This window comes from Chelonoidis abingdonii, chromosome 4, assembly GCF_003597395.2.
Source record: "Chelonoidis abingdonii isolate Lonesome George chromosome 4, CheloAbing_2.0, whole genome shotgun sequence".
Classification (NCBI taxonomy): Eukaryota; Metazoa; Chordata; order Testudines; family Testudinidae; genus Chelonoidis; species Chelonoidis abingdonii.
Window position 1 is genome coordinate 112,920,772 of NC_133772.1, and position 22,043 is coordinate 112,942,814.

The window sequence follows — 22,043 nt, forward strand, 5'->3', positions numbered from 1 at the left end:
AGGCATTACCACAGTGCAAATAATAATAATCAATAGCAATTAATAAGTACCTAGATAAATAGTGGAAGAGCCTTTATAGCAGCTGCCTGCAGCTTGAATACTAATGTAGTAATCGTGAAAAGATCTGGCATGTTTAAAATTAAACAAGCCTAGTTTTTAAGGATTAAACATTCAGTGCTGCATTTTCAAGCCAGTTAAGTGCAATGGCACGTGCAGTTGCCAGGAGAGCATGTGCCGAATGGGTAACTGCACATGCAGATGGCTAATTAGAGACCCCGGCACGTACAGGTATCCCATTCACCTGTCTGGCTGCAGTAGCTACGCATGCAGTTGGGCACCTGACTTGTTTGACGATGTGGCCCTGAGGTTCCCCCTTTCAGGTTAAACCTGCTTAGAAACTGTTTTCCCACCTCGTTCTACACAGTTTCCATGCCTGCTGCCAGGGTCACAAATGGCATCAGCCAGCTTGTCTTGTCTTCGTGAGGCCTGGTGTAGTCTGAGGTAAACCAGGGAGCCCTTTAGGTATCCTACGAGATAGAGTGCCCCAGGAACTTCCCTCACTATTCTGCTGGCTTGGGCAGGACATGGAGACTGGGTGCATGACATAGGTGCTCCCTCCTGCTATCCCCTGAGGATATTACTGAGCATGCTGCCTCCACAGCTACAGCCACACACTTTTGCCTTTGTGGAGTGGCTGAGACTCTGTGCTGGAGGGAGAGAGGAAGCAGGGATTGGCCTCCTGTTCCCCACCTGACAGTGCTGGGAGCATGACTGGCTTTATCTCTGAGCCACTAAAGCCTGTGGACTCTCATTGGCTGTAGTGGGAGGGGGATGTCAGAGGGAATGCCAGCACCTGGTCACATGCTCTCTCACTTGCCTGGGACTTCTGGGACATACAGCAGCTGAGTGGCCTGCAGCAGAGGCAAGAACGGTTGCCCTCTGTGAAAGCACTGGACTGGGAAAGGACGTTTTCATGATGAATGAGGGAAGTTTGTTGAGCAGGAGACTTGTGGCCCAGAGCTAATTGTGCTGCTGCTTTATCTCATCCTCACACCTGCTCACGTGATGCCCCCGCTGCCAGTACATCTCCTCTCCCCACAGATCCTGGAGAGGCCATCAATCCTCTTGCTGCGCCTGAGCTCTTCCCTGCGCTACCCTAGCATGGAGTGTGTACGCATGCATGTGTGTGTGTACGTCTGTGGTTTTCTGCCTGGACAAGCTCAGCTGGCCACTGTGGCTAGCCTTGATCTCCCTGTGCTGGGTGGTCACAGCAATTCAGGCTATTTATAAAAAGAGACCCTTCTGTCGGAGAGAGTCCATGGGAGCAGCTGTCTGTGCACCATATTTAGTGGGAAACCACAAGCTCAGCAGGGGATATGTGCCTCACACCAGCCATTACTGCTGGGAGGAGCCTATGCTGGTATTTTTATTTTCAGAGTGTGTTCAATTCTGACAAAAGTGGCTGGTGACAGCCCAGGGGACTAAAGGCCTCTAAAACCATAGGGCAGGCACCATACAAGCAGGGCCAGTACAAATTTATCCCACGAACTGTCCTCCCAAATGTACCTCAACACCAGATTCAGGCCACTTGACCCCCAGTCCTGCGTTTTAACGACTGGACCATGTTGCTTCAGTAATCAGATGGACCACTGATCTTGTCTGGTGTGGCTGGAAGTGTGATACTGGACCACTGAGCTTCCAGGAGCTATCCGGTCCCCCTCACAAGGGGATAGTTCTTTAAATTAATCTGAAGTCAGAAACCCCAAATCCAGTGAATTATTGGGAAGGAAGAAAGGAAAAGGAAGAAAGAAACCTGATTATTTTCATCTGGAGAGAGGAATTTGATAAGCCTGAATTGTGGATCCACTGTAATTCAAAAATACACAGCTACTCATTTTTAAATGCAGTTGTTTTACTTAATCGGTTTTGCCGCCAGGACCAAAAGGAATAAAATACATTTTAAAAAGGTGCCTTCCTAGTGAGGCGGCTGAAGCTCTCTTTGAATCCAATTGAAACCAGTAGTTTTAGTGGAAGATGCCGCAGGGAGTGAGAGGGGTTGCTGTTCTCAGCAGCTGCATCAGGGAACAAGCCACTCCTGGGATACCCCCCTTCTCCATCAACATAAAGAATTTCTGTTTAACATGTTGCACGAAGGCCTGTTTAGAAGGGCTTTATTCATATTTAATTGCCAGCTTGCTGCACTTCCCATCTTTAATTACCTTTTAAAAAGCAGATTATAAAAATGCATGAGCACTCAGTTTTCACCCTCCACCCCCCAAATTATGTGCTCCTCCAGTGTTCACATTAGTGCAAGCCAAGCACAGTGGAAAAAGAGGTTCGGTCAGCATCCCCCACCCAGCTCTGCTGATGCATCTCTGTCCTAAACTGAGACACCACACCAGTGCTGTTCCAAACCTGGGCTCCCTATACACACAGACTTGATCAAATTCACTCCTGACCCACAGCTTACCTGGCTATTCCAATGCTGGGCCCCTCACGCATAGTGCTGCTGAGACACTCATCTGCCCCACCACATGCCCTGCTATCCTGTCCTGGGCCTTTCCTGAGACTGTCAATCATCTGAATTTTGTGATTGAGAAAATGCCCCTTGGAGAGCTACCTGTGAGCTAAAAATATTTGAAACCCAGATCTATGGAAGTGCAAACAGTAGTTCAGTAACCCAACAGCCAAGCTAGCCGCCAGCCACAAATTAATAATGCATGGTGACATAGCTGGCTTTAACAAAGCACCTGATAGTCTTCTGATATCCCTTCTATAATGTAAGCACCATAGCACATGTGCTGCCAAGGTATTCAGGATCTTATGATGTGCCATGTAGTGTAATGTTAAATAAAAATATAGAATTCTGTGTAGAAGGACAGACAGTTTGGCCCCTCACCCAGCATAACCAACTTCTGTAATCACCCCACTCTGCACACAAACAGCTTGGAGTGGCTGAAAGTTGTTGCCACCTGCTGGCTGTTCAATGTCTTGTGTGAAGGACCTGCTGGGTCTCTGTCCAGTGCCTAGTGACACAGGTGTCCAGCTCAGAATTGTCAGCATCAGAATCGCAGCCCCCACTTTCTTGTTGGCGGTCTCCACAACGGTGTCAAGTACTGACTAGGCTCTAGAGGGACCCCACCAGCTCAGGGACGAGGCACAGGGGTGGAATGGAAGGGATAAATGTGCAGAGCCACTACCCATGCTGTACCTGGTCTGTGGATGTAGGGTTTCAGTCTCTAGGAGGTTTCCCTATGGGACTGGCTCTGTGAATCCTTGCCAGTGTGTTCACTTCTCTTCCTCTTTTCCTGGCAGATCAAAGAGCTCTTTGTGAGTTTTGAGGACACTCCCCTGGGAGCAGCATCCCTGGCCCAGGTCCACAAGGCGGTGCTGCAGGATGGGAGGACAGTGGCAGTGAAAGTCCAGCACCCGAAGGTTCAGGCTCAAAGCTCCAAGGACATTTTGTTGATGGAGGTAAGCCAGAACACCTTCTGTGCAAACATGCTGGGCTAGATTCACCCAGGTGGCAGACCACCACTGATCTCTCTGGGGGTATGAGTATAGTGGCCTGGACCCTGTATCCCAAAATGCTCTACAAAGATAAATGATGTGGTTAGATGCTTACAAAAATAAAACACAAAATCAATGAAGGCTACACTGTCAGGGATGAGATGGTGGGATTGGAGTCTAGTGCTGGATGAGCAGACAAGGGAGCAAGGGAGCTGGGGGGAGGGGAAAAGGAAGAGGTCTGTGAGAAAGACCTGAGTAAGTCCATGGAGATTTCAGAAACAAGAGGCCAAGTCCTGAAATCCTTACACTGGCCCAGCTCCAGTAAACTTCAGGATCTGGCCCAAAGAGGGCATTTTCTGACTGGAGTCTGAAATGCATGGGGAGTAACTAGAGTTGTCTGATCATGGAGTTGAAGAGGTTGTGTTCTCCTGTGCATGTGAAAAGGTAGGCAGTGGCATCCCGCACATGTAGGTGTCCAGAGAGCAGGACCTGGGCAGGCTGAGGAGCAGAGAGTTGCAATAGCCAAGGTGAGAAGAGGAGGAGGTAAGTGCCCCTGGCATGGTCAGACCTGCTCAGCCTGCAGGTTTCCTTGCAGTCAGGGCTGTAAAAGTTACAATGAAAAAATCATTCCCTGTGACTGTTTGCACGTTTCTAATTGCATCAGTCACTGGTTGAGATCTCTTCTGCACTTTGCATGCAAGTTGCATAGAGGCTACGAGGATGATCATGATATGCTTCGCTTAAGCCCAGGACCACATGGAATCGGCTGAGTAGAGTCAGGGCAGGAGGAAGAACAAGAAAGATGACAAAGTGTGAGATTGGGACAAGAGGAAATTGTGTGTGAAGGATCCAGGGTCCAGACCCTTACGTAGGTCTACATAACCTATGGGAGCGAGTCTCCCAGCTTGGGTTGACAGACTTGGGTTAGTGGGGCTCACACTAGGGCTCTAAAAATAGCTGTGTAGACAATGCTTTGAAGTTGTGGCTTGGGCTCTGAAGCCTGGGCCTGCGGGCTGTGTAGATATACCCAGCAGCACATTCTCTCCATTACCATAGGCTGTTACCAGCACATTCCCCAGTGTATAGCTGTGAAGCACTGGATTGGATTTCTTTTTGCTTGTTGTACTATTAGGAGATATTTAAATAAATACATTTACAACAATTCTTCTCTGTTTTTAGAATAATCTCCGTGAGAAGCTTGAAACTAAAATATCTATTTTCTTCCTGAAATTTATTATTCTCCTTCCTGTTCACATACTCTGGTTTGTCCTAGTAAGGATGCCAACAAGTATCTGTTATGTATGCACTTACGTTATTGTAGGGTCACTTGTGAGTGCTAGGCTGCATGCCCTTCTTACTGTACAGTTGCCCGTGAATGCTCCCTGCATACATTGTCTTGTTTTTGAAAGACCTCTAGTAAGTGCTGGGCTGTACACGTTGGCTTGTTGTTGTCCCTGCCTGCAGGTATATGGGATCTTGGGGAGCAATTACCACACAGGTGGGGTGCCAATTTTGTCCCTGCCAGCAGGTATATGGGATCTTGGGGAGCAATTACCACACAGGTGGGGTGCCAATTAATTTCTTTATTAAAGGAAAAAGGAAGTGGTGGGAATTTAAACAATGAGTTCTAACAGTGGGGTACAGTAAGTGGAGTCAGCAAATGGTAACAGACGTCAATAAGCAACTCACTTTATATAAGAACAACTCTAGATTACAGTGTGGAATGGCAAAAACGTACCAAAAGAAATGCAAATAAAACGGGTAGCTTCTATATACAAATGGTCCAACAAATCTTAGATAGAAATGTATTAAGTGGTTAGTAGCCTTATACACAATGTCCACCAAGGGCATCAATGCAAAATACAAAGTATATGCAGAAAAGTGGGGCAACCAATGCGTGTTTATATAAACCACAAGTAAAAGTGAATCACAGTGCATGATACAATATGGGTGATAAGTGAAATTATGCAATGTATACAGTATAATAAGAAAATTAATGATTAATTGTGGAGGCTGTGAAATAGCAGATAATCTGCAAGAGTGTACTAAGGCTGGGTCAAGCAACAGAGCGGGGAGGGGAGTGAATGATTAGTGGCAACTGATAGAGGAGAGTGCAGCTGGAAGCAGCAGAAGACTCTGAAGCCCTAGCGGGTGTTAAAGACAATGGCGCAGTGTGATGGTGATCTTCGGTAGGGGAGGGGCAGCGGAGAAGTGTAAAGAAGGGCTAGAGGAGGTTAGCAACAAGACGACACAAAAACAAAGGAAAGAAGCCAGCAAAGAAAGTTTTGGGAAGTTACACAGGGGGAGAAGGAGCAAGGGCGGTTTGGGAAGTTCGGAGGGTGATGCCGACCGGGGGGGAGGGAAGCACCAAAAGAGTTGGGGAATTCGGGAGAGTGCAGATATCTGGGGGGAAAAGCAGCAAAGGGTTTGGGACAGTTACACAGGGGAGAAGCAGCAAGGGTCTGGGAAGTTCGGGAGGTGATGCAGATGCGAGGGGGGGGAACAGCAAAGAGTTGGAAGTTCGGGAGAGTGCAGACGACGGGAAAAGGCGAGCAAAGGTTTGGAAGTTACATGGGAGAAGCAGCAAGGGGTTTTGTGAAGTACACAGGGGAAGAAGCAGGCAAGGGTTTGGGAATTCGGGGGGAGTGCAGATACGGGGGAAAAGCAGCAAAGGGTTATAAACAGGGAGACACTGAGAAGTAACGAGGGGAGAATTGGGGCGGGGGAAAAACAGACACGGGAAAAGTCAGGGAGAGATCGGGACAGCCGGAAGACGAATTCAAACCAAGCAAAAACCTTACCTATGCCTCTAACTTCAATCAAACTTATATAAAATGACAAGCAGCTTATACAAAGTAATAAAAGCAGTGTACAAATACAACCAGGCAATGGGCTTTAAATCTATCTGAACCAACGATAGGCAAAACAAAATATCACAATTCTAAGCAAAACTATAACAGGCAACTATAACGGAGCAACAAAACAGCAAACTCTAGCAAGGCAGGTAAAACTTTCCAAGCTCTAACAATCTTAGCAAACTATGATCTTATTAAACTAAGAACAAAACCTAATGGTGCAATTATGCTATGGGAAGTCACAGAGGGCAGAGTGGGTATGTGCCAGGATACAGCTCCAAGGCATCCCCCAAGGAAGGCCAAGGGATAGTGGCTGCAGCAGTGATACGGCTGAAAGCAATGAGCCCTGAGGCAAAGCACAGGAGCCAGCTTAGCAGCGGCACAAACTTTTTTAGTGGAAAGCGCCGTGGAGTTGGAGAGGTTTTAAGACACAAGACCAAGGTTTAGCTTGAGTCTGTGTGCTGGAGAAACAGAGCCAGCCCTAAAATATAAAATAAAAGTATAGAAAGTTTTACAGAGGATTCCTTACCAGTCCCAAGGTATGCAGCAAAGGCAAAAGCAGCAAGAATCATCAGAAGAAGCAAAGGAGGGCTTGTACGTCCTCGATCAATCAGGAGATTTTCTCAGGCAGCAATTCGTTCTTCATGGGCGTGGTTTTCAAAAAACGGGGGTACACTCAAAAAATAAAACGAGAGGAGGAGAAAGGACCCCCAGAACCCCTGGCTGATCAGACCAGGCAGCACTGCAGGAAAACTTCCGATGTGGTTTAACCCAATGTTGTTTTTAAAGGGCAAACGCAGGCAGTCTCCCACCATAATTCCGATAGGCTCCCTCTGTCACAGGGAGGAGGCACAGGGAAAACTCAGGTGAGCACAGAGACGTGCCTGGGCAGAGTTCCCCTGTGCAATAGATGCGAGTTCAGCACTCAAGACTAAAAGCACTGAGGCCTATGACTCATGCCCAAGATCTTAAAAACACAATAGGTCTTGCAGCTCTGGACATTGCCTACCCTACACCAAGCCCAGGTTTAACAAGGTGATAACAGGACTAACCCTTTGAACAGGGCAGTGGTCCCACTTAGCACGCAGCACAAGTGGCCATCCCTTTGAGAAGGGCAGTGGCCCTGGTAACAACTTAACAGCCAGGGAGGGGCGGCCACAGGAGGAGAACAAAAACAAAATGGAGTATGGGGAAGCTGTAAGAAACAAAATGGAATAGGGGGATAGCTGTAACAGACAGTTGTTATTGTGGGGTCCTTTTTGTGTGCCTGGCCTTTGCACTGGGTTTTTTCAGACTGTATTTAGAGCCATGCTGATTTACGTCATCTGAACATCGGGCTATTTAAGAATTACACAGCCTTTGCAACTAGATAGGAGGTCGCATTTAGGACTGTTTAAATACTGATTGATCCAGTCTCCTAGAGACTGATGAGAGAGAATCAGAAAGGCGAGATAGAAAAGTTACAATTTCGCTGTCTTTATTTTCAGGTTTCATAGCATCATTGCTGGCTCTTTAAAAATCAAGACAGCGCCTGATAAATCCAGACGGAGATACTACTCAACTCTCCCTACATCAGTGGTTCTCAAACTGGGGCCACCGTTTGCGTAGGGAAAGCCACTGGCGGGCCAGGCCGGTTTGTTTACCTGCCAGGTCTGCAGGTTCGGCCGATCGTGGCTCCCACTGGCCGTGGTTTGCTGCTCTAGGCCAATGGGGGCTGTGGAAAGTGGCAGCCAGCAAATCCCTTGTCCTGCGCCACTTCCCCGCAGCCCCCATAGGCCTGGAGCAGTGAACCGCAGCCAGTGGGAGCCGTGATCGGCTGAACCTGTGGACCCGGCAGGTAAACAAACCGTCCCGTCCCGCCAGAGGCTTTCCCTACACAAGCAGCAACCCCAGTTTGAGAACCACTGCCGTACATCCACCCTGTGATGGGCTGGGTCACAGAAATCCCCTTGGGACTGCCACCTGATGTGCTGAGACTACCTCTGAGCCCGTTTTCCCTGGCAGCTTGTGTTATGGTATAATTCCCAAATCTGAACCTTAGCGTCCAAAAATATGGGTACCAGCATGAATCCTCTAAGCTTAATTACCAGCTTAGATCCTGTAGTGCTGCCACCAGTCAGGACTTAGGGTAGAGCCCCTGATAAGCTCTGGTCTCCCCAAAACCTTCCCTGGGGATCCCCAAGACCCAGATTCCCTGAGTCTTACAACAAAAGGGAATAAACCATTCCCTTCCCCCTCCTTTCCTCCTCCCAGATTCTTCCTGCCCTGGGTACACTAGGAAAGATAGACAGATTCAAGCTCCATGAATTTAAACAAAGGGATTCTCTCTTTCCCCCGCCCTTCTCTCGGAGAGAGAGATAAACAGAGAGAACAGGTTTTCCCTCCCCCTGTCTTTCCTTTCTCCCACCAATTCCCTGGTGAGTGCAGACTCCCTTCCCTGGAGTCTTATGCAAGATAACCAAAAGATCAATTAGATTCTAAAAAAGAGGAAAACTTTAATAAAAGAAGGAAAACATAAAAATTGTCTCTGTAATCAAGATGAAATATTACAGGGTCTTTTAGCTTATAAAAAATGGATAAACAGCCTTATCCAGAAAAAATACAATTTAAAATATTTCCAGCAAACTACTCATTTGCACATAAAGAAAACCAAATAAAAAGACTATACTGTTTTCTACTTTGTACTAAATTGGAAACAGAAGATTTAGAGAGCCTGTAGAAGTGTGATACCGCTAACATAGAGAGCACAAAGCCAAAACCCAAAACTAACACCAAAGGCTTCCCTCCCCCGAGATTTGAAAGTATCTTGTTTCCTGATTGGTCCTCTGGTCAGGTGTTGTTTGTTAACCCTTTCCAGGTGAAAGAGACATTAACCCTTAGCTATCTGTTTATGACAGCTTGGGACTTCAGCACCCTGTCTTGTTGAGCCAGACACACTAGCCTGCTGCAAACACAGACTCAGGTCTGAACCCATGTCTCCCAAAAACTGCAGACATAACTGAAAGCGGCTTAGAAAGTGCTCCTGTCTCTAGGTCCCAGACACCCAGCTCCCAACGGGATCCAAGCCCCAAATGAATCCGTTTTACTCATTATAAAGCTTATACAGAGTAAACTCATAAATTGTTTGCCCTCTATAACACTAATTGATAGAGAAATATGCCCAGTTGTTTGCTCCCCCAAGTAATAATTACTTGTTCTGGGTTAATTAATAAACAAAAGTGATTTTATTAAGTATAAAAAGTAGGATTTAAATGGTTCCAAGTAATAACAGACAGAACAAAGTAAATTACCAAGCACAATAAAACAAAAACATGCAAGTCTAAGCCTAATACAGTAGGAAACTGAATACAGGTAAATCTCACCCTCAGAGATGTTCCAATAAGCATCTTTCACAGCCTAGACTCCTTTCTAATCTGGGCCCAATCCTTTCCCCTTGTAAAGTCCTTGTTCCAGCTCAGGTGTGGCTAGGGGATTTCTCATGGCTGCCCCCTCTTTGTTCTGTTCCACCCCCTTATATATATACCTTTGGCACAAGGCAGGAATCTTTTGTCTCGTTGAGTCCCCACCCCTCCTAAATGGAAAAGTACCAGCTTTAAGATGGATTCCAGTAGCAGGTGACATGGTGTCCTGTGAGACCCCAAGCCTTCATTCTTCCTGGCCTGACTCACGGGAAGGCTGCAAGTAAACAGCCATCTACAGTCAGTTGTCCTAGTTGATGGGAGCCATCAAGATTCTAAACCACCATTAATGGCCCACACTTTACATAACTATAACAGAGTTATATTTTATATTCCTAGTTTCAGATACAAGAATGATACGTTCATACAAATAGGATGACCACATGCAATAGATTATAAGCTTTGTAATGATACCTTACAAGAGACCTTTTGCATGAAGCCTATTACAGTTACATTATATTCACACTTATTAGCATATTTTCATAAAACGATATGGAGTGCAACATCATACACCCTTATTCCAGGACTGTATTCTAGACAGCTCTTGAAACGGGCCAGACAAATTGCTATTAAGTATGACCCTGTTAATTTTAAAGTCATTAAATAGACTTGAATCATTATTTTAAAAAGCAGAAAACAGCATATAAATGTTCTGATCGCAAGCATCAATGCAGTAATCCTACAGCTCTGGAAAGTTTTTGTGCATGCGTAAATGGAGATCACTGGTTACATTTCATTTGGGTGACATAAATCTGAGAGGATTTATGCCCCCAGACATAATGGGAGAAAATCATTCAAGAAGATCTGAAACCCAGTGATTACATTTTTAAAAGGACACTGTGGACTGAGTTTAGGACTGACGTTTAGATAAGAGAAGTTGGAGGGGGATGTGAACGAATGGTTTCACACAGATGAACAGGAGCAGAAATGGTTCATGAATTTATTTTTGTTTTATATTTCAACAGTAGTTGCCTTTCTATGTGCACTGCAAACATTCCCAGTGCAATGCAGGAAACCCTAACTCATAGTGTTGAGCCAGGAAGTGAAACAGTCTAGATTCACACGCAGACCGGTCTATTTCCATTCTCCTGGCTTAGTGAAGAACAAAACAGATGGTATAAACCATGCAAAGTGAATTACTTTTTAAAAAGTCTTTCCGTTTTAGGACTCTCAGGTGGCTTTAATAACAAACTGAATGGTTGTTGTTTTTTTTTAAAGATATGGGTCCAGAGTCTCAGCTGCTGTCAGCTGGCCACTGAAATCAGTAGAGCTGCAGCAATTTACACAGCTTTACTTGAGTTTTATGCTGACTGTGTCCCTTAACTGAACACAGGAATTTTTTGCTAGAACATTTTATAACTAGGATTATGCCACCAAATGCAGTCTCCTGTATTTGAAGAACCATCTTGCTGGGCCATCCTCTATTTCCTGTAGGAAAGACTATCCATCATTTGCCCCCCCCTAGATTTCCTCTTTCTGGTCTTGTACTCAGGACCGGCGCCAGGGTTTCTGGCACCCTAGGCGCCGGGCCATTTCGCCGCTCCGCGCGCGGATCTTGCAGCTTCGGTGGAGCTGCCGCAGACATTCCCGCGGAGGGTCCGCTGGTCCACGGCTCCGGTGGAGCTGCTGCAGGCATGCCTGCGGCAGGTCCACCGGGGCCGCGAGACCAGCAGACCCTCCGCAGGCATGACTGCGGCAGCTCCACCGGAGCCGCCTGCCGCCCCCCTGGCAAAATACCGCCACCCCCATAATGCTGGCACCCTAGGCAACTGCCTAAGTCACCTAAATGAAAGCGCCGGCCCTGCTTGTACTTTATTAAGTTTTCTGTAAACAGAAATGTCCATTAAACATTTAAGTTAAGATTTGCAAAGTCACCTAAGGAGTCTGACTGCCCAGTAACTATTTGTTTTAATGGGAACTGGGTATCCAGATCCCTTAGGCAGCACTGCCAATTTCCGTCTGAAAGGTTAATAAGTCAAAACCCCAGGACAGCTGAGGGTGGGCCCTGACCCTTGTAGGGAGTGTTCTTGCAAGGGCTGCAGCCTTCTATCTGTAAAGAAAATTGGCCTTCATTTCTGAACTGCCCAGTGGCATTTTCCTGTGTCAGCAAAGTTCTTGCTTAGCAGCGTAAGGAGTAACATAAAGGTGACAGGCCTTATTTTAGATGTTCCTATTTCACGTTAACTGAAGGCCATTAAGTGAAACTGAACAGTGACTCATCAAATCACAGGAATCAGACATTCAAAAAAGACCTTGCGGGTCGCTTAGTCTGACCCCTTCAGGGGCCAGGATGATCACACCATACAGCCTATCCTCCAGGGCTTTGCCTTGTCTAGTTTTAAATGCACCATGCTTCCCTTGAGTGGCTTTTCTACCATTTAACAGCTCAGCAGGCATGTTGGTCACAGCTAGTGTGGGTGCAACAGACCAGACCTTGTCTTCCAGGAGAAGCCAATTGCATCGCCCTGTTGCACTGTGACAGTGCACTAGCCCCAAAGGTATTTGGAGAGGTTTGGTTTTTTTGGTCCTCAGGCAATGTGGGACAAAGCAGGTTTGCCCTGTGACAACAGGGGTGTGTAGTAGAGAGCCATTCCATAGTGAATACACCTGCAGCTAGTGTGTGAGAGAGATCCGTGTGCATTTCTGTGACTCATTCTCTCCCTTGCCAGGTTTGGAGCACTGAAGGTGGGAACTGTACTCAGCCTCAGTTAAGAGCAAGGGGGCTCCTGACTGTAGAGAAAAGAGGCCAGGCGCAGCTCTGGGTGCTGGGTGCTGCGTATTGCTGCCTGGTCCTGTAATGCTGCCTGCTGAGCAGCTCGGGAGCAGTAGTGCAGCTGATCCATCACTTTCTTGATTTCAGATTCTCCTGCTGACCGTGAAGCAGATCTTCCCAGACTTTGAGTTCATGTGGCTGGTGGATGAAGCTAAGAAGAATTTGCCCCTGGAGTTGGACTTCCTCAATGAGGGGAGGAATGCAGAAAAGGTGGCCCACATGCTCAAGGACTTTGACTTTCTGAAGGTAGGAGAGAGCGTGCATGTCACACGTGTGTGTGTGTGTGTGTGTGTGTGTGTGTGTGTGTGTGTGTGCCAGTTTATGTGCATGCGCAGGCAGGAGCCAGGGATAGCACATCAGCTCACTGCAGGAGGACAATGATGTATAGCAACAATCTTCTGTTTTGAAGTGAATGTAATGCTGGTGATAGTGCTGGATCACCAGCGCTGGAGACTGATGGCCTGATTAGGCCCATCAATGTGCTTCATCCGTGACCTGGAGGAACCAGGTGGAGTGAGGGGAGTTCAGTCCCCATGGCCCATTCGATACTGGGCTTCTCACTGAGGCTGGCTAGGAACTGAGCTGAGACTCTCCAACTCATTTTCATACTGCAAGCCACTGAACACTTGGAAGATGGTAACAGCTTTCTGTCACTACCACTCTGGGCTGGTTCAAAATTTGGACTTGGAGATGAAAGTCCCTGTACCCTGTGACTCATCTTCTCTGAGCCATCCAGCCCTGCCCCCATCTGGGTTAGATTGTCCCCTCCTGGGCCAGGGAGATTGATTCCGTCAGGTCTTCGCCTTGTTGTGAGCACTGTGAATTTGCCATTAGCTGCTGGGCCATCTGATGACACCTTTCCTGGGTTTCCTCTGAAGCAAGGGCTAGAAATGGAGTTCAAACAGAAGAGCTGGGCTGTAACTAATGAAGTCGAGGAGGGGGAGCAGGTATGTTGAGCGAGAGAGCCCATGCATATTGCAGTGGGAGGAAGGACACTTCCCCCTCAATCCACCCCCACTGCACACAGATACCCTCCTCACCCAGTGCACATACAGAACCCCTCTCCATGTGTGCACATCCATAGCCAAACACAGCTCCCCTATGCACACACTCTGCCCACCCTATGCACTGATGCACAGCTACAGCGACACACACATCTGTCTCCTCAAAAACCAACACTCATCTGCCCACATGCATACCTACATAGTCCTCTCATGCTCATCACTATATAGACAGCCATGTGAGTAAGTGCATATGCCCACAGGTCCCCCACTGAATTGCTCAGAGGTGTGCACAAATTTACCCCACATACACACACTGAACCTTGCATGCACAATGCCCATCCTCATGCTTCCACATGTGCATATAAACACACCTAATCATATGCACACTCAGACACTGGCATGCAAATGCATTTGCACGCATACAAAGACATACGAACAAATGCACTCATATGACACAAGCACGTATGCATCAACACAACTCTCTCCCTTTGCCTTTCACTTCCTGGTGAAAGTGACAGATGCCCAAGACCATGTGAGTTTGCATCAGGAATTGCAGGGTGTTGCTTCCCTCATCCCTCCTGCCTGTCCCGTGATTCCTCATATCTTGGCTGTGGGCATGGGATGATCCTTTTGGAGCTCAGTGGCACCATGTGACTGCCTTTCCTAAGCACAGTTACAACCCAGTGGGACATTGGGGTGGCAGGAGGCCAAGTACCGACAATTCTGCTGAGAAGATGCTTATCAAAAGTGATGTATTTTGGAGAGCTGTGTCCATCGCTGTTGTAAGTAGGATATTATGGAGTAAATCCCCATGGAGATGGCCAATCAGGTCCTCATGGTTTAAAGAGCTGTCAGGATATTTACACAGGTAACAATAACAAATTGCTGCGAGATGGCTAAATAATGGATCCTCCCATCTGACCTGCCGATTCTGAGACATGTTCATCAACATGTAGGTAACAGGAGATTTGGGCTCCTGTATCATTAATTTTCCTAAACACACAACTAAGCTAGGGAGTGAACCCAGCTGAGCTTCTAAAGCCAGAGATAAATTGTTTCCATGTACTGGCATTACAGCCAAATATCTGTGAGTAATTCAAAAATCACCAAAGAGTTTGCCTTGCATTTCCAAATGCTTGTATGGGGCTTAGTAACCCTCCTAACCCTCCACTGTAAATCTCAAAGACGGGGATGAGTGTCAGCTTGGAATTGAAATCCTCCAAAGCCATTGGGATCAGTATGTTTAGGAGCTAGTACTCCAGGTAGCTGTAGGAGCTGGGGAACCTGTTAATTTTGGAGTCTGTGTCCAGTGGCTGTGGGGCTTTTAAATTCCTGACAAGTTTCAAAATAATAAAAGTCCAGATGGGATGGATCTAGGGGAGACTGGGGGTAAGTGCACTTGCCTTTCATGTTGGACATATGGCCTCAAATCCCAGGCAGCTAACACATGAAGGTTGTAGGGAGCATTACACAGCAGGACTGAGGAGCCCTGGAAGAGCTGGGTGAAAGGGACCTGGGCTAGAATAGCAGGGACTGCTAGGGAACAGGATCGAGGTGTCGTGGGCATAGGAGTGGAATAGCAGGACAGGCTGCAAGTCAGGAGTGAGGAGCATTCGTGGAGCTGTGAAGAGAACAAGAACTGGAGTTCTGGAGGGCAGCAGGTGAGGTTGAAGCCACTTTCACTAACCACAGCCCCTCAGAACTGAAGTTATAAAATAAATGCAGCCGGCTTAGGGGTTGTGATGAGCTACAGTGGCATGTCTGGTTCCCCTGGCCTCAGTCATACTAGGTGGGCAGCACTGCTTCCCTCTCCCAGGCTTGCCTCAGGGTCATGGACCCTTGCTGTGGGATTAGTTGGCCACTCCATAGCATAGTGCATCCGTTCCGCTAAGGTGGCTCCAGTTTAGCCCTGCTAACGGAGGGTGCCATGAGGTGAAGGTCTCTCCAGTGGGAGCATTAGCAATCTGGCTTGTTCATCAACAGCAGGAGTCTCAGCCTGCGCAGAATATGGTAGGAGGTGCAAGCTGGTGCTTATGGAAAAGGAGCCAAGCTGCTTTAGGACTCCGGTCATGCTGAGTCTCTGTGCAACACTCGGGCCACCTCTTTGTACCACACTCAGACAATTTACTGCAGCTTGAGCAGAAAGCACTGTGACGTTTTGCAGTTGTGTGACAGTGTCACATTTGCAATGAGATGCTTATGAGTCTTCCAGGGTTTCTGTGACAAATCCCTTATTTGTGAGGCTTAATTTTTCTCCCGTTTCAATTGCTGACAGCTTGAAGTGCATGGAGCTTGTCTGCCTGGGTCCATTGGTGTTCCAAAGGGCACCTTCGAGATATAGTGATGATTATTTATCATTTATAGAGCTGTGTGCACAATGCACAACAAATAAGAACAAGGGTTCTTCCCTGGAGGAACCAACAATGTGACTCAGATGCATGCGACAGGTAATAGTTAGAAGCCTGACCCTGAGAAGGGCTGAGCATCTAACAACACCCACGGACACCAGTGGATGTCGCAAGTGCTCAGTGCCTTGGAGAGTCAGGTCTTAAATGTGGACAGAAAATGGAGTTGCTGAGACCATTGTGGTTTTAAAGTGCCTGGTATTGTGTCTAGGTGCGTTGCCTTTGCCCACACTCACTGTGCAGTGGGGAGAGGCCTGTGGTCTCCAGTGGTTTTCACCAGCATTAAATGCAGTTAAAGTGACCAAGGAAAAGTACCCATGTGGGTGGATGTGGTGGCATCCCTTCTTGTAAATAGGGAGAAAACATGGGTCCTTTTCACCTCCACTATAAAGTTCCTTTCTTCCTTCCTCTTTTCCTCACTGGTGAATGACTCCCTTGCTGTTGCTGTTCCATGATTTGGCCTAACGCTCCATCATCCCATTCCAGGTCCCTAGGATCTACTGGGAGCTGTCAACCAGGCGTGTCCTTCTCATGGAGTTTGTGGAAGGTGGGCAGGTGAATGACAGGGCCTATATGGAGAGGAACAGCATTGACGTCAATGAGGTAAATTGTCACCCATCTCTGAGGTCGGACACTGAGGGTGTTGCATAAAGATGGAAATGGTGATGTTATTAGACGTGGTATCACTGAGACTGATTGTCCATGAAGAACCAAAAAGGGATGACACACACATAAATAGAACAGCATCTGTAGTGATACATCTGAGAGAAAACTCTCAATTCATAGAATCATAGATCATTAGGGTTGGAAGGGACCTCAGGAGATCATTTAGTCCAACCCCCTGCTCAAAGCAGGACCAATCCCCCAATGGCCCCCTCAAGGATTGAACTCACAACCTGGGGTTTAGCAGGCCAATGTTCAAACCACTGAGTTGTGCTTCAGGGCATAAGAGATGACCGCTTGCTGGGATCAGAAAGGTCCTCCCCCCAACCCATCTACCTTGTAGGATTGCAGAGTTGTATGGATTGACTAAAGGGACTTCACATCTTTTTCTGCAGCCTGTGCTGTGGTTCATTGTAGGAGACAGGACACTGTGTGAGTATCTCGCTCAGATAATAGGTGGATTGTTGGTTTGTTCCATGATGGCAATTCATGTTATTCTAGGAAACAGGGTCACCTTCTGACACAGCATCCTTCCTCTTCTCTCTTCTGCATTCTGGCAGAACTTTAACCTTCTTTAAAGTGGGGATGCTGGTAGGACTTTTGCCTTTAAGTTGCAACATTGTTGGAATTTAGCTTACAACCCTAACTAGATTTAGGGGTCTCTGCTTGGCTTCAGATAGCATCTTTTGAAAGAGCCGTACAACTGAGGTCACAGCAGATCATGGTTATTAAAGAGTTTGCAAGAGTCACAGTGTTAACCTTGGTGTGCTGTCCAGATTCCAACTGGGTCATTATATTCTGCTTCCCTAAATCTCCTTCTCGAGTCCCCTCTGTGGCTGAAACTGAGTACAGTTTTCCTCTTCACTTCCTGTCCTAAACAGTTGTATAATGTTGCTATACACTATTAAACAGTTGCCATGTTTCATCCCAGAGGTGGCAGCATTTCAGTGATGAGTGAAGTGTTTTCTATGTATGGCATGAAGTTGATAAAGCATTTTGGGTTCCTTGACATGAAAGGGACTGGAGGAAAGCAAGATATTACCTCCTGAAAGGGCTGAGAACAGGCCTGGGGGAAGGTTTTTGAGCCATTGAGCAATGTGTCAACCCTCCCTTCCCAATCTGTGAGTGTTGATTGAGTCAGTGCTGCCAGCCTTTTCCCCTGTGCGCTATTGATGAGCCTCAAAGCACCACTTGGTTGACTAGCTATCAAAGAGCTACAGCATAAAATCAATTGTACTTAATCTGTCCCTCCACTCGGCTCTGAAGTCTGGACACCTCATCCGTCCCCTCCCTTTTTATCCATGGCAGAGTTCACTCACTGTCAATTAAGGATGTTCCAAAGAACAGCTGGGGGAAGGGAACTATGTGTGTGTTAGCCCCTTCCAGGCTACGAAGTTGTCTGTGTCCCCTCAGCTGTCCCCAGAAGACATCAGGCACCTCTCTGACTACCTTGGCACACAGAGTTATCAAGGAAGCATTGGGCAGGTGGGGACCAGGACTAGTGTCTCCCTACCCCTCACAGCTGATCTGCATTTCACCTGTTCCTTTATGTTGTAGCAAACTGAGCCAATGAGAGGCAACAGTCCCTTGCCCAGTAAAGGGAGGCAGCTGCCTTCTGAAACATGTCTGCTGGGGAGTTCAAGTTAGGAAAGTGCAAAGAACAAAACAAGGCGAATCTTGATGCTGAATTGGAGAGGAGGCACGCCCTTCCAGCCATAGGCTTCTTGTCATGTTGGACAAGCCAAGGGCAAGTGCAGAGTACTTTGTATTTTCCCTGCAATATGGCTGGTCAGGCCCCCATTTTTATTCAGAGAGCTTCCTCACCTAGCTCACCCTGGCAGCGGACGGCGTAGTCTCTCACTCACTTACACACAGGTTCTTTGCATGGCACGTGCAGCTGGCTGAGACAGTGGAGCCTCTCCAATAGCACTTGCACCCAAGCGCAGGGCTCCCCTCTGGGAGCTGCAGTTCAGGCCCTTAGTCTTGCCATGCACATTTGCATCCCTAGGCTGTGTCACGGGGTTTACTTACTGCAGGTGCACCTCCTTGTGGCCAGGTGTGATGTAGCGACTATCTTCCCTATGGCACCCACTGACAATGGTCGCTCCATCGGGGGGGTGGTCTCTCTTCCTGCAGCTTGGCCCTCCAGCCAGGTAGTGGTTTAGTCCACCCCTTCCAGGATAACAGAGTCCAATCAAGCCATAGTCCAGTGACCTTATAGTATGTCTTCCCTCTGTCTCTGGGCTCTGTGGTCCTTACTTTCTGAGGGGTTCCCTCTACTCTTGGTTCCTGCCAAGAAACCCGGTAGCTGACAGAAAGGTCTACTCCCTCAAATTCCTTGCTGCCTCCCTGGGTGACTTCTTACGTCTTCTATCCCCCCAAGAGTGAGTGCAGACTCTCTCCTGGCAGCCCCTTTCTATTACAAACTTCTTGCCTTTATAATCACCACTCAGCCCCTCCCCAGCTGGCCTTCATTATCAGTTCAGCCTAGCTTTCTCTGTCCCTCTCTCTTGCAGGTGCTGCCTGGTATGTTAATTGGCCTCTCATGCCCACATTAACCCCTTCTGGGCCTGTGTGGGGTACGTGCTCCATCACAGGCTAGTTGAGGCCTGCATCCCAACCGTACAGCATTGAGGATGTGTCTCATCAGCAGTGGGCACAGCACACACATTGCATTCCTTGTGTAGGCTTTGCTACAGGGAGGTTGTCTTGTGTTTACCAAGCTAAATGCATCTGTGACTAGCTCTGTGATAAGTCAGGTCTGTGAAGAGCCATCCCAGTGTGACCTACGAGGCGCTGATGGTTCACTGACTTTGCAAACAAGGGAGACTAAAAGAGCCCAGTCCCCAGCAGATCCCTCACCCATCTCCATTCACCTTAACCCAGTGGGGACTTTGCAGCCTTGCTTTGATCAACCACATAATCAGTCTAGGCCCAAGAGTTTGTTCCAGACAGGAGCAGCCAGCTCTAGTCACGGAAACATAATTAGGAAACATCTCAGCATGGTTAACCCTAAGATCCAGACTTCCCTGTTGGACTGATCTCTGTGGTGGGTGCCTGTTCCTCAGCTCCCAAGCTGCTCTGTGAGAGAAACTCCTTTCAGAGTGAGCTCAATGCTGGTGACTGGTGCCAAATTGACAGCCTGGAAACTGAAGGCCTCTCTGCTCCCCTCGGACAAGTGCAGCATGAGTAGCAGGAGGGAAAGCAGCTTCCACTGCTCTGAAGCAACTCCTTCTAGGGAGGAGCAGGAAGTTCATGTTCCATGACCTGTTCAGTGTTTGGCCTCACTGCTGAGGCTGATAACTTAGAGAGCCAATGTCTTACTTGAACTGGCAACCTAGAGGTCTGGCACTTAAAAAACCATAGTGAAAGGTACTTTAAAAACACCATAGACAGAGAGAGAGTGGACAGCTCCATATCCTATTATCTGTTGACCCCTCTGATCCACTCTGCTCCTTGTCTTTGCCCCGAGGCTGCACTGGAATTGGTAACCTAGAAGAACAAGGGTCTATATTTCATCCCCAACCCCCTGAGGCAGCCACTTGGTGACTTTTCTGAAAGACTGGGGTCAACCCTCACCCTCCCTGCCTGCTACTGGAGCCCCCATATCTTGTATTCTCAGGGTCTGGCCAGCAAAGAAGAGCTCCTGCTGCAGAAGAGCAAGTCAACAAGGAGCTCTATTGACATTTTGGAGGTGGAGATTGTCATGCCACAAGTAGGGGTAACCTTCAGAAAGATGTGACTATCTACTAGCTGGATTTTGGCCTGCTCCTAGACAAGGCCTAGCCAGTCATTCAGAGGTGCCTTCCCCCTTCCTTTGGGGAGATGTATCTTGTGCAGCTCTCTTCCCCCTGAGATAAAGTCCTTGCACAAAGCCTGGTGATAGGAGAATGTCAGAAGCAGAGATGAGTCTGACCCACAACATTCTGATCCAGATCATAACATTCCCCAAGTCTTGAGGAGTTTGGATCTGGGGTTTGGTTTTGACCCATTAGAAATAGGGGCCCAGAGCAACATTTTGATCCACATTTGGAAGCGTCTCCAAGTTTTACGGAGGTGGGTCCACCTCAGCTCTGGAAGCCTAGAGAGTCAGTGCAATTTGAGCCCCCTAAAGTCCAGCTGCTTATCTGACTTCCATCCTAACAGCTTGGGGCTGCAAAGTTGTCTGGGAAAGCCCGGGGGAGGGGAGTGGAGCAAGCATTCTTGTCAACTTTCTAGGGTTTCCTGCTCCCAATCAGACTGGAATCTCCACAAGCATAGCCTTTCTCTGGGGCATTTTGGTGTCTGGATGTGACAGAATAATGTAAAGACTAAGCTAACTGCACTTTTTCCAATTCACAAAAGCTTTCAGAGGCATGGAGGGCTTCATTCGGAGCCTTGCTGGAAATTCGAGCTGGCTCTTATTCCAGCTATCGTATTTACGCCATTGGGAAGGCTGTGTGATCACATCTCAGTGCGCTGGTGCCATGTTGAGATGAAACCTCCCAGCATGCTGGCTTTGTGCCAGCCCCAAAGATATTGTCATAGTGTTTCCAGCAGTTGGTTTTAAAAAAGGTCTGCTTCTGCGGGGTGCAAAAACCCCTGGGCTATTGTCTGCCTGGTCAGTCTGTACAGGTACTACAGCTCTGTGCTTCGATGGAGTATTTACGCAGGCCATCTCAGTTCCCGTAGACACCACTTAGCTGCTCACTTACACACATGCAGTTTTAAAAAAACGATTAACTCTTTTTATTAATTGTCAACAAAACAACAGTACGGCGCTGTGGATAAAATCTCTCTCTCAGGCATGCTTCTTCCATGCGGTTTTTAACTGGGTGAGGGGAGAGGAATCCTCAGCAAGCAGGATTTCTCTCATACAGTAACGCAGACTTGAAGAGCAAGCTGAGCCTTTCTCCTCTAAATGGAAAGGATCCCTGAGGTGAAAGCTCCCTTCAAACCAGGTTACTGACATTTACTTAATGCCGTCTGTAGCAGGATTATCATTAAAGCTGCCCAAAAGCACATTAATCTCTCTGGAGCCGTCCGAGCGCTGGACTGTAATGGCATTTAATCAGAGAAGGCTTTGATGTCTAAAGACAAGTGCAAACACTGAAATATCTGCCTGTGGAACAGTTACCTATTCATGTGCAAGCACAGCTGAGGAGGAGAACGCAGCTGGGATATTAACAGTAGGAGGGGAGCGTGGGTCTCAGAGAAGTTAGTTTGCTGTAATCTAGAGGCAAAGAAGGGTGTGTGGGGATAAGACCTGGATATTTTTGGAAATGGACTCTCTCTGTTTCAGGAGATCAGAGCATTTGTGGGCCAGGACTGGGGAGAGCAAACAGGGATCCAGGAACTTATGGCATGTTTGCTGCAGGAAAGTAAAGAAGAATGAG

The 22,043-nt window shown here is 47.6% G+C and overlaps 1 protein-coding gene across 3 annotated transcripts in view; it reads left to right on the forward strand.

Annotated features, from left to right (window-relative positions):
* Window positions 1-22,043, forward strand: part of ADCK1 (aarF domain containing kinase 1) — a 137,159-nt gene that overhangs the window by 99,286 nt on the left and 15,830 nt on the right. For 2 of the 3 annotated variants that reach the window (XM_032801912.2, XM_075065586.1), the window contains 3 exons: window positions 3,316-3,474; window positions 12,684-12,842; window positions 16,492-16,608. In XM_032801912.2, coding sequence (XP_032657803.1) covers window positions 3,316-3,474; window positions 12,684-12,842; window positions 16,492-16,608 — 435 coding nt within the window. The remainder of the gene's footprint in view (window positions 1-3,315; window positions 3,475-12,683; window positions 12,843-16,491; window positions 16,609-22,043) is intronic. The other variant, XM_032801914.2, reaches the window with a different exon arrangement.